Raw genomic sequence first — 12,182 nt, forward strand, 5'->3', positions numbered from 1 at the left:
CTGTCAGTCTCAAGAGACAACGACTCCATGGATGAAGTCAAACCGCTGTGTTAGCAGCACCAAAGTGACCTCTGTGGGGTGCAAGCCTGGGCAGTGTGTATAGAGATCCAGGGCTGCCCAGTCGACAAGACCTGCCTCTCTGCTTACTGATGTGGTCCAAAGGAAAGCAGAGCAATACATTTGGTACCAGCTTGGCTGCAGAAGTTGCTGGAAGGAGGCGTACAAGGCGCCATCCAACAATCTTAGGGACTCCACTCTGGATTTGCACCAGTGTGGTATAGTGGTTAAGAGCGGTGGACTCGTAATCTGGGGAACCGGGTTCGCGTCTCTGCTCCTCCACATGCAGCTGCTGGGTGACCTTGGGCCAGTCACACTTCTCTGAAGTCTCTCAGCCCCACTCACCTCACAGAGTGTTTGTTGTGGGGGAGAAAGGAAAAGGAGATTGTTAGCTGCTTTGAGACTCCTTAGGGTAGTGATAAAGCGGGATATCAAATCCAAACAACTCCTCCTCCTCCTCCTCCTCCTCCTCCTCCTCCTCCTCCTCCTCTTCTTCTTCTTCTTCTTCTTCTTCTTCTTCTTCTTCTTCTTTACTCTTTAGCCTTTTCTTCTCCTGAAGATATCCCACAAGGCAACAGAGGTTTAGGATCAGCTTTCCTTCTCCTAGATGGGCTACCTTCTCAGGTTAATGAGCCCCATCTGCCCCTCACTTCCCTCTACAATATGAGCAGAAACCGCCTTCTTAACTGCTGGACCCACCATTGGTTTCATCCATTCAATTTGCCAGAGCCTGTTTTTGCGTGCAGAGGTATTCCCTAAGAAACTGAGGGTTTAAGACCCATCGACTACCCTCACCTGGTTTAGCCGGTCATAGCCGTTCTCAGGTTGTGACCACTGTCACATGCTGACAGCTTCTAGGAGCTACAGGTAATTGCAGGGTAGAGACCAAAGGTGGACCACCCTTTCCTTAACACCCCATACACTGTGGAACAAACGACATAGGATGATTTCCCCCACATTATTTGATTATCTCCTGCCAATTACCTGCTACTTACTATATTAAAAAGTAGGTTTCCCGTAAGCAAAATGCAATGTAATATAATAAATGAACAGAGGATATGCTTTCAAAAATGGTGTGTACAGAGTGTCTGTTTTGTTGTTTAGAGTGTCTTACTTCAAGACTGGGAAGGCTAGAATCTATACATACTAATAAGGCCTTCAAGTTCCTATGCGGAAGCAATCCAATGGTGCATTCAGCCTTGGGACTTTTGGTTCATCTGCACTTTTAAGCCACCTATTGTAGAACCCAGGAAAAAGAAAAGTTAGGGCAAAATGGACAACCGCAGCCTTGAAAAAGCTTCATTCATCTGATCAAAGCTGTGGCTCAGGAGTCACTATTGAAAAGGCTGGAGTATACACACATTCTGAACATGGCCGTGATGAAATGGCCCAATGTGGTCTGGCACATACTCAAGGCTAAACAAACTACGGCTGGCTTACAGAACCACCCACAAGTCTCAAAAGTTCATGGAGACAGCAGAAGAGGGTGTAGCAATTTTCAAAATGGGCTGCCTGTGTGTTCCTGCCACGCATAGCTGACAGGTCCTTTCCTCCTGAAAGAGTGTGGATAGGCATTTCTCAAATGCCTCTCTAAACAGCTATGGCAGTGATGGGGAACCTGAGGCTATTTTGGGGCTACTGCTCTCATCAGCTGCAGTCTGCAAAATCAATGGTCAAGGATTTATGGGAGCTAGAATCCCACATCCGGAGGGCATAGGTTCCCCATCCCTGTTCAATATCCTGGATCCCCACTCCTTTTCTTAGGAAGGTAAGGTAAGGAAAGAGGAAAGAGGATCCTAGCATTCCTCGATCCTCTCTAAAAGCCTTCCTGACCAACAAGGCTGGGCAGCAGCAGCAAAAAGCAAGTGCACCAACCTCTTCTCATTGTTGCCCTGTTTTCCCAAATGCACAGATAAGAAAACACCATGCTTAACATCAATTTTACTTCAACTAGGTAAAGGTAAAGGGACCCCTGACCATTAGGTCCAGTCATGACCCGACTCTGGGGTTGCGGCGCTCATCTCGCTTTATTGGCTGAGGGAGCCGGCGTACAGCTTCCGGATCATGTGGCCAGCGAACCAGAGCAGCGCACGGAAACGCCATTTACCTTCCTGCCGGAGCAGTACCTATTTATCTACTTGCACTTTGACGTGCTTTCGAACTGCTAGGTTGGCAGGAGCTAGGACCGAGCAACGGGAGCTCACCCTGTCGTGGGGATTCGAACCACCAACCTTTCGATCGGCAAGCCCAAGAGGCATGGTGGTTTAACCCACAGCGCCACCCATGTCCCCTTAGTCTGGATTAATGCAATATAATTCATGTGGGGCTGCTTTTGAAGGTAGTTCAGGAACTTCAACAAGGACAAAATGAAGACACCCAGCTGTTGTAGATGGCATCTGGTTAAATGCTTTAAAATCCCTGAACACTTTGTAAAGTAGCCCCTGAAAGCCACAGAACACACTGTGGATCCCTGTACCTTCCGGTTCCCTCAGTTTCATGAAAGGTCAAGTTCCTACTCATCACAAGGATTCTCTTGTTGGCTCATTAAACAAAAATCAAGTTAATCCCCAGCAACCCACAGCATTTTCTGCATGGTCCTTCTCCCCTTCCTTCTCACAATTCCCTTTTTCTCCATCTGGGTTTTCTCTTTAAGCCTCACCTGAATGAGATTCCCTCCCACCTTTTTAAAGACTTGTATTCCTTTCATCCATCCTTAGATTCTCAGTCCTGTCTCACTCCTGGCCAACAATCATATCTGTTCCTCCCAATGACTGCCTTTTGTGACGCCACAGTACATGCTAGAACATCTCCTTTGACTCACCTTCCCACTGACATTCCTTTTCTGACCCACCCATTTTTTTGCAATCAGGTCAACTGCAAGGGGGAATGCCAAAGCAAGCATGAGTAATTGGCGTTGCTTGTCCTTCTCCCTCACACAAGGTTACCTCAAGGAATACCCGCACCTGAATCAACCTCTCTGTGTCTTAAGATCCACTTCAGAGGCCCTGTTTAAGTGCCTAGGCAACTAGGATGACAGGTAAATGAAACAGGGCCTTCTTGGTGGCCCCACAGTTATTGAACTCTATTCCACTTGAATTTAGGCAGGCATCATTCCTTGATTCCTTCAAAGGGGCATTAAAGACCCATGACTCTACTTCTGCTTGTAGTGCCTAGCCTGTGGCTGTGCCTTGGTTTTTTGCATGGCTGCGCTGGTTCGTGCTGGTTTTAGCAGTATTTCATACTGCTGAGCATGCTGTGAAATGTATGCTTGCATCTGTTTTTAAAACTGTATTATGGTTTGCTTGCATGCATTTTCAGTGAACTGGTTTGGGAAGAATTTTCTTTGAAGAGCAGCCTGTATCTTTTGTGTGTGTAAGTAAACAGATGCACTCTAGATCAGCAAGAAGAACCATTAAGTTGGAGAGGGAAGATACCGTATTTTTCCATGTATAAGACAATGCTTTTTGCTATAAAAAAAAAAGGCAAAAATTGGGTGTCGTCTTATACACGGATAGTGAATGCAGAAGGGGGACGTGCGGTTAATGGCAGCAGCAAGCAGGAGATTGGCAGCAGCAATTGGGCGGGTGATTGGTGGCTGTGGCAAGGCCTGCTGGCGATTGGCTATGGCTGCAGCAATTGGGCAGGTGACTGGCGGCTGTGGTGAGGCGGGCAGGCAATTGGCTGTTGCGGCAAGGTGTGTGATCGGCAGTGGCTGCGGCAAGCGATCAGCAGTGGCGGGCAGGCGGGTGAGCGATTGGCGGAAGTGACCTGCCCCCCCCCCGCAATTAAATAACTTAATTTCTTAATTTGAAGTTTAAAAAAATAGGGGCTGTCTTATACATGGGGGCGTCTTCTACACAGAAAAATATGGCACATGTTTTAAGACAGGGGTGTGGAACCTCAGGCCTGGGTACCAAATTAGACCTTCTTGCTTTCCCCAGTCAGCCTTCAGGATTCTCCCAGGCCCAAATCTCAGCCCAGGTTGCAATCTTCACTGGAACAGCTCTGTACCTTCCTCCAGAGCTTTTGCATCCTTGATAAGACCTCTTGCTTGCCTGGGTATAGGATGAAGAGTTGTGCATGCAGAAACCTCTGGCTTTTGCGTGTTTGGCACGTAGCTCACAATGCAAAGGAAACAGCCACATCCATTGCTTTGTCCACCTTTTACCTCTGGTGCCACCCATTTTTGACCTCTCGTCCTACACAACATTGGTGTGTGGCCCCCGCATGGTTGCACCCAAGAAAATGTGGCCCTTGAACTGAAAAGGGTTTCCTATCACTGGTTTAATACAAGCAGCTGTTTCCGGGCCCAGTTCTAAATTCTTTTGAAATCCCTGGATGCTTTGGAACCAGGTGTAAAGTTGCCCCTTATAATGAGAACCACCTGAGCCCCAAAGCACCCTCTAACCTCCCAGGGTCCATCTTGCGAGGGGGGAGAAGCCAATTCCTTGCATGCAGAAAATTCCAGGTTCAATCCTCAACATCTCTAGCCGAAAGGACAAAAGAGCAAGTGATGGGAAAGGCCTCTCTTGAACCCAGGACCTTTGAGAGTCACGGCTAGCCAGAAATGACACAGTGCGGCAAGATAGGCAAACCACCTGAACTTTGGCTGAAGCAGCTTAGTTTCATTGCTCCTAAGTAGAGATGGAAATATGATGGATTGTGCAGGGCTGGGGTTCTGGGATACTGACTGTTCTGAGGAGTGAAGAGATATTAAAAGTCTATACATTTCCCCCCCACAAAAGTGTGACATGGAAAATTGTGAAAAACATTTGCATGTTTGCATCTGCACCCTGCTAACTACTCTACAGATAGAGGGATCGATATATCTATCATCTATCTATCTATCATCTATATCTATCTATCTATCTATCTATCTATCTATCTATCTATCTATCTATCTATCTATCTATCTATCATCTATCATCTATCTATCTATCATCTATCTATCTATTTATCTATCTATCTATCTATCTATCTATCTATCCATATCTATCATCTGTCTGTCTATCATCTATCTATCTATCTATCTATCTATCATCTATCTATCTATCTAATCTATCTATATCTATCTATATCTATCTATATCTATCTATATCTATCTATATCTATCTATCATCTATCATCTATCATTTATCTATCTATCTATCATCTATCTATCATCTATCTATCTATCTATCTATCTATCTATCTATCATCTATCTATATCATCTATCTATCCATATCTATCATCTATCTATCATCTATCTATATCCTCTATCTATCCATATCTATCATCTGTCTGTCTATCATCTATCTATCTATCATTTATCTATCATCTATCTATCTATCTATCTATCTATCTATCTATCTATCTATCATCTATCTATCTATCATCTATCTATCTATCTATCATCTATCATCTATCTGTCTATCTATCATCTATCTATCTAAAAACACACATACTATCTTTTCTTATTTTCCACTCTCTTCATTCCATTCTTGTTTGCAGGGATTTGTAGCTTTGATCGGAAAATGGATTAGAGTTCTTGGAAGGAGGACATAAAGTTCTCGCGAAGCAATGAGAGGCAATGTTTGTGCCAACAAACTGGTAGGGGACTGAAAAATGAGCTACTCCCGGTAGTTCAGTTTTGCTAGGCTGTAACAAAAAGAGGACCTTGTAAATCTTTACAGCTTTTGAAACAATAACAAAAATCCTTTCCAAACACCTCTTCCTGCGTGGATTTATGTCTGCAAAATGTTCCAGATACAAATCTTCCTTTCTTTCAAGAAGGAAAACAAAGAGGAGTGCCGGGGGTGGGGGGTGGGGGTTGTACATTGGGCACAAATAATGAATGCCTTACAATAGGCTCACACCAGTAAAACAAAACAGAACCCCAAAATAACTGTGAAGAAAAACTACATTCCTGCATAGAATTGTACACTAGTCTGTCAGTCTCATGAACTATGAGGCCACAACTGCAACATATCTGATCTTTTTTTTAAAAAAAAATGACAAATCCTAAATAGAGGGACCTGGGAGATAATTACTGGGACTGTGATTTAACTCCTTGGACTAATGGCAACATGGGGAAAATTTTCCTCAGCAATGCAGTGTCGGTAGTATGAGTTAACCCCCCTCCCCATTTTCCTATTCTAATCCTGCTTTCTATTTAAGTTAAAAACACACTGATACAGTGGTACCTCTGGTTACAGACGCTTCAGGTTACAGACTCTGCTAACCCAGAAATAGTAAGAACTTTGCTTCAGGATGAGAACAGAAATTGTGTGGTGGCGGTGCGGCAGCAGCAGGAAGCCCCATTAGCTAAAGTGGTACCTCAGGTTAAGAACTGTTTCAGGTTAAGAACGGACCGCCAGAACGAATTAAGTTCTTAACCAGAGGTACCAGTGTACATCTGAAATTCACACAGCTCCCTTTCTGGCCTGATACTTCCCTGAGAGTATCGCAACAAGAAAGGTGTTTGGACAATGTCTGGCACCAGTGCTATTTTACTAGAAAAAGAGGTGCCGGAACTCACCATGAATACCTCCCTTGTTCTCTTAGAATGGCAATGGCGCCCACCTGAGAGGTGCCAGAACTGAGTTGTGGTGAGTTCTAACTGAAAAAAGCCCTGTCTGGCACTGAGGTCCAAAGGCAGGCAAATGCTTAGAGGAGGTAGGTGCAGGAAGAGATGACAAACGTAATGAAGAGCAAACCTGACCAAATTCAGGGAATGCCACAGGGCTGGGAGCTTTCTGGTGGTTTGTTGGGGCAAGAGACCATCCCATACTTGGAAATTTGAGGGTTTCCCCCTCAAAAATTTCCCCTCAGAATTGGACTTCTTGCGGTAAGGGAAGCAGTGAGACGATGCGCTGGAAACTGGGATATAACGCTTGCATGATGCAATGTCATCAATCAAGCGGTATATACAGTGGTACCTCGGGTTACAGACGCTTCAGGTTACAGATGCTTCAGGTTACAGACTCTGCTAACCCAGAAATAGTACCTCGGGTTAAGAACTTTGCTTCAGGATGAGAACGGAAATTGTGTGGTGGCGGTGCGGCAGCAGCGGGAAGCCCCATTAACTAAAGTGGTACCTCAGGTTAAGAACAGTTTCAGGTTAAGAACGGATCTCCAGAACAAATTAAGTTCTTAACCTGAGGTACCTCTGTAAATTGTATGAATATTTTTTTTTATTAAAAAAAAGCTCCCCACAAGCAGATCAGTATGAATGCTACATAAATAACCAACACCATCTAACCTCCCTGCAAGCTTTGTGCAAACAAATCACGGTGAATGAGCATCTGGAAATTACCTGACATTACCTGATTCCTTGACTCAAATTACATGCAGCAAGTTGTCTTTTCAAATCAATGCCCCGACAAGGAGGAGGGAACTGGTGATTGACCCCCATAGCTCCTGTCCTGCTTCAAGTTCTGTGGTCGCCTATTGTCGGCATCTAAACTCCATGCCATCATTTTTACTGAAGCTTTTTGCCTCTGGTTTCAACAGCTTTTTCTTTTATTAAATCTGCTTTTTGGTGCAGAAGTTCGCATAAGTGTACCATACTTGCCTCAGGGGAATTATGAAGGGTCAAACTCAAGAGTGCCCTGTTATTACAGTGTAATCATACACATGTTTACTTGGAGGTAAGTCTAATTATGTTCAGTGGGGGTACTCTTCAGTAAATGTGCTTGGTTAGGACCCAGCCTTCTTCCCTGGGGACTGTAAACAATATCCTTCTTACTTACTTAATACAGCAGAAAACAGAGAAAATTGTGTGTGTGTCTTTGTGTGTGGTGTGCTTAAGATCTGCTTTTTCTCCAAGGCAAATTAAAAGAGTACGGCTGCCATGGAATTTCTATATTTCCCTATATTTCTATATTTCCTGTGTATCTGAAGAAGTGTGCATGCACACGAAAGCTTATACCAAGAACTAACTTAGTTGGTCTTTAAGGTGCTACAGGAAGGAATTTATTTGTATATTTCCCTTGTGTGTTATAATGTTTCTGGGATTGTTATAGGAATACAGAGAGGGCATATTTTCATATTTTACTATAATGCTAACGAGAGCATGATATATGTTTTCGAAAAAATTTCCCACACAATAGTTAAAATAGTTGGGGTTTAGTTCAGAAATATTTCAGAATCAAAACCTATCCAACCCTGCAGAAATTATAGTACGGACCTTCCTGAACTGGTGTCTACTACAGCCTGCAGGTGGGAGGGAAGAGTTATATATTTCATTTTTTCCCCATGTGACAAAACCTCCCTGTGTATATAAAGCAAGCATAGGTTTAGCCTAGCTGCCTCCCTTTGTTCTTTGAGTGCAAGGATTTTTTTTCCAGCACTCCCTCATGTGATCTCGAATTGGTGACACTGTCCAAGGAATGCTATGTGTTATATTTGCATGCAGGAATAAGGCTTCTTGAACGCACTTGAAATGTGTGGGCTGCTACTAGCAGAGAGACAGACAGACAGACAGACAGACAGACACACACACAGAGAGAGAGACCTCACCTGCATTTCCTGTTGCACATTTAAAAACCAGTTCTCTTGACCATTCAGCACTGCAAGGAACCTCTCACAACCAACCACATGGAGGCAGCTCCACTGACATAACGCCTCCATGAACCAAACCCCATCAATTTTAACAACATCAGCAATGCAAATACAAACCACAAACGTATACAACTCCTAGGGGCTGAGGTCCTTTCGGCACTCCCCATAAAGTTGATGGGCATTGTCATTCAAATATTGTGTGTGCAGTATGTCATGTGATCACTTGTGCAGGGTGGGGCTTACCTGGGATCCCCCAGTATTTTATTCAAGTTGGCACCCCTGCATGGCGGCATGGAAATAACTTCTTGTCACATCCACACTATTCGTTTGAAGCTCATTTGAAGCATGTGATTCCCCCCAAAGAATCCTGGGAACTGTAGTTTGTTTAGGGTTCTGGGACTTGTAGCTCTGTGAAGGTTGTACTGAGAGGTTCCCTGGGAAGAGGAATTGGCTGTTAAACCACACTGAGAATTGTAGCTCTGTGAGGGGAATAGGGGGGTCTCCTAACAACTCTTAGCACCTCTCAATGCCTCTGACGCTTCACAGCATCATGCTTTGAACCCATGGAGGAGATAGGGCCTATGTCTGCCTGCATGATAAATAGTATGAGGGAGACCAAGTTCTGGGAAGAAGATGCATCAGGCATTTTCTTATTTGTTTATGCACCACTACAGTGGATTCAGCAGGTTGCCTAAAATAAAGGAAACTAACAATTTGACGTGAAAGACCAAACTGAGGGCTAGGGTAGGGGTACATACAATGTGATCGGTTTGAACCAGAGAGTTTATACCTGCTTAGCTCATGGCATGGCTTTGGGTGATCTGTCCCTCTAATATACCTCTTTTAGGTGGAATAACCACATTTTGCCAACCCCATAACTCCTGGGCAGGATGGTGGGATACAAATATGATAAGCAAATGACACCTCACAACAAAACAGACCTTTCTCTCTCTGACATTCAAGGAGACACCATGTTTATCAGTGCTATTTTTCTAGAAAAAGAGGTGCCGGAACTCACCAAGAACACCTCCCTCATTCTCTTAGGGTGGCAATGGCGCCCACCTGAGAGGTGCCGGGACTGAGTTCCGGTGAGTTCCTGCTGGAAAAAAGCCCTGGTTTTTAATCCAAAGCTGCTTGTTTTCTTGTTGACAGGCAGGCAGAATCCTAGATGTCAAAATGACAGAGCGCTTTGACTGCCACTACTGCAAGGAGACACTGTTTGGCAAGAAGTACATTTTGAGGGAGGACAGCCCCTACTGCATCAAGTGCTACGACAGCCTGTACTCCAACACATGCGAGGAATGCAAAAAGCCAATTGGCTGCGACTGCAAGGTACTTTGGATGCACATTTCAACTGGCCTCGTTCTTGGATCACAATTAATTGCATTACTGTGTGCATTTTATTTATTTGTGTTTTATGCAGCGCTTCCTATTTCAGCAGTTTGCAGATCCCAGCAAAAAGGAATGTACAAATAGAAGATAAAGTCCACATTCAAAATCAAACAATACCACTGCTACCACCACAATCACAACTACTGCTGCTAATGCTGCTGCTGCTACTACTAATGCCACATTTTAAATAGAAATTTATTTGTGGCATCTGGTCTTTACTTCACATCTCTCCTACTCTAAGGATGCTTTTAGATGGATCTTGTTTATTTTGGGATTTCTATTGCTCATGTACACAAACTTTTCATAGCATCCCTACAACGCCTTTGGCATCACAACACCAACCCATGTTTCTTTCCAGTCCAATCTACATATGGATTAGGGAAATCTGATAATTTAAAAATAGCAGTTGCCAGTGACCCATTCACAATATTAAGTCTATGTCTGGAAGCACCCTAAGATAATATTTTTTGGGAAAGTCGGTCTTTCCTTCATCAAGCATTGGGCTCCGGTAGTGCTGAGTTCTAGAATTTTTCCTCTTGTGCCACTGTCTGTGTTCAAAATCATCCCTAAAGCTATTAGCCTTAGGTCAGGCATAGGCAAAGTCGGCCCTCCAGATGTTTTGGGACTACAACTCTCATCATCCCTAGCTAACAGGACCAGTGGTCAGGGATGATGGGAATTGTAGTCCCAAAACATCTGGAGGACCAAGTTTGCCTATGCCTGCCTTAGGTGCTGGGGGAGTATAGAGACTCTGTTCCCTACTGCTCATCTAAGAGCAGCTTTGGAGTGATGATATAGATCAGGAAAACAGTTTTGGGGGAAAGGTTGAAACCCTCCCTCTTCCAGCACTTACTGAGCCAATCAAAACTGGAACATCCATTGACTGCTTTAAGGTAAACATGAACATCTCAGATGATCTAATCACAGATCTTCCACATCTCCTTTGGTTGGCCTCAAGTCTTCTTCTTTTTTCAATAACACAGTTTTGGTTTCTCTCAATTTCTCATTTTTCCAGACTTAAATTCAGTTCTCTGTAGCAATAAATGATTAATAATAATAATAATCAGCACTTTATTGTGAATTTATCCTAATACACACATTTTTATGGAACTTTGGCTAATATGCACAATTTTGCAAACAAATTTCTAAAATCCTATACATTTTTAATGCATTTTTGCACACATTTTCTCGTTGGATAAATTTCACTTCAAAATTCAAAGAAGTGCGAATTTTGGAGGATAGTTGTGTTTTGATTTGTGTATTGGTTTAAAAGTGTGTGAGTTAGGCAGTTTCTCATGGAAATGCCAACCTAGTCTAATTTCTTCCCATCCCTGCTAAACATACATGTGCAAAGATTCTCCGAGTTGCCCAGCAGAAAGAGGGCAGCAGTTTCTTTGGTGAGTCTACTTCTAAGATCTTTTCCATCCCTTGGGGACTTTGAATGTGTTGACATTCAAGAATCCCTAAACTTGACTAAGCTCCAACAAATTTCAGAGCATGGAATTAATCAGCTGAACTTTTCAACCCAGACTGATGGATTTGGGGGGTGTAGGTGTTATCAGATCTGTGTGGTATTTTTTTTTAACAAAACGAAAAACAAGACTTTCTGCAAGGACAGATAAAGTACTTGATAGCCAGAAGATTGGTGGTGGTTGTTTTTTCCCTGGTGAAGGATTAGGAATATATTGCTATAGATAAGAAAAAAATATGTACACACATATTCCCACTTGAAACTCACATGTACACACAGAAGCTGACAAGAGTGACTTAACAGGAGAGAATAACAAAGATGTGTTTGTGATTAATATCTCTTTCTGTCAGTTAAACTTCAGTGATCCTCACTTAGCAACTGCCGCAATAAACTTTGCCCATCATGTGGCAACAGCATTCCATATCAACTATGGATCAGTTTTGATGTGTATACTCTTCATGGAATAAGGTGCTGTGTGTTAAACCACAGAGCCTAGGACTTGCTGATCAGAAGGTCAGCAGTTCAAATCCCCGTGACGGGGTGAGCTCCCATTGCTCGGTCCCAGCTCTTGCCAACCTAACAGTCCGAAAGCACTTCAAAGTGCAAGTAGATAAATAGGTACCGCTCCGGCGGGAAAGTAAACGGCGTTTCCGTGCGCTGCTCTGGTTCACCAGAAGTGGCTTAGTCATGCTGGCCACATGATCTGGAAGCTGTACGCCG

At 43.6% G+C, this 12,182-nt stretch overlaps 1 protein-coding gene across 3 annotated transcripts in view; it reads left to right on the forward strand.

Moving 5' to 3' along the window:
- Window positions 1–12,182, forward strand: part of FHL2 (four and a half LIM domains 2) — a 35,113-nt gene that overhangs the window by 12,442 nt on the left and 10,489 nt on the right. For 2 of the 3 annotated variants that reach the window (XM_081198617.1, XM_081198618.1), the window contains exon 2: window positions 9,752–9,931. In XM_081198617.1, coding sequence (XP_081054743.1) covers window positions 9,776–9,931 — 156 coding nt within the window. In that variant the 5' untranslated portion in view covers window positions 9,752–9,775. Of the gene's footprint in view, window positions 1–7,588; window positions 7,687–9,751; window positions 9,932–12,182 lie in introns of those variants that run through there. The other variant, XM_081198619.1, reaches the window with a different exon arrangement.

This window comes from Podarcis bocagei (assembly GCF_964188305.1).
Source record: "Podarcis bocagei genome assembly, chromosome: 6".
NCBI classification, from domain to species: Eukaryota; Metazoa; Chordata; class Lepidosauria; order Squamata; family Lacertidae; genus Podarcis; species Podarcis bocagei.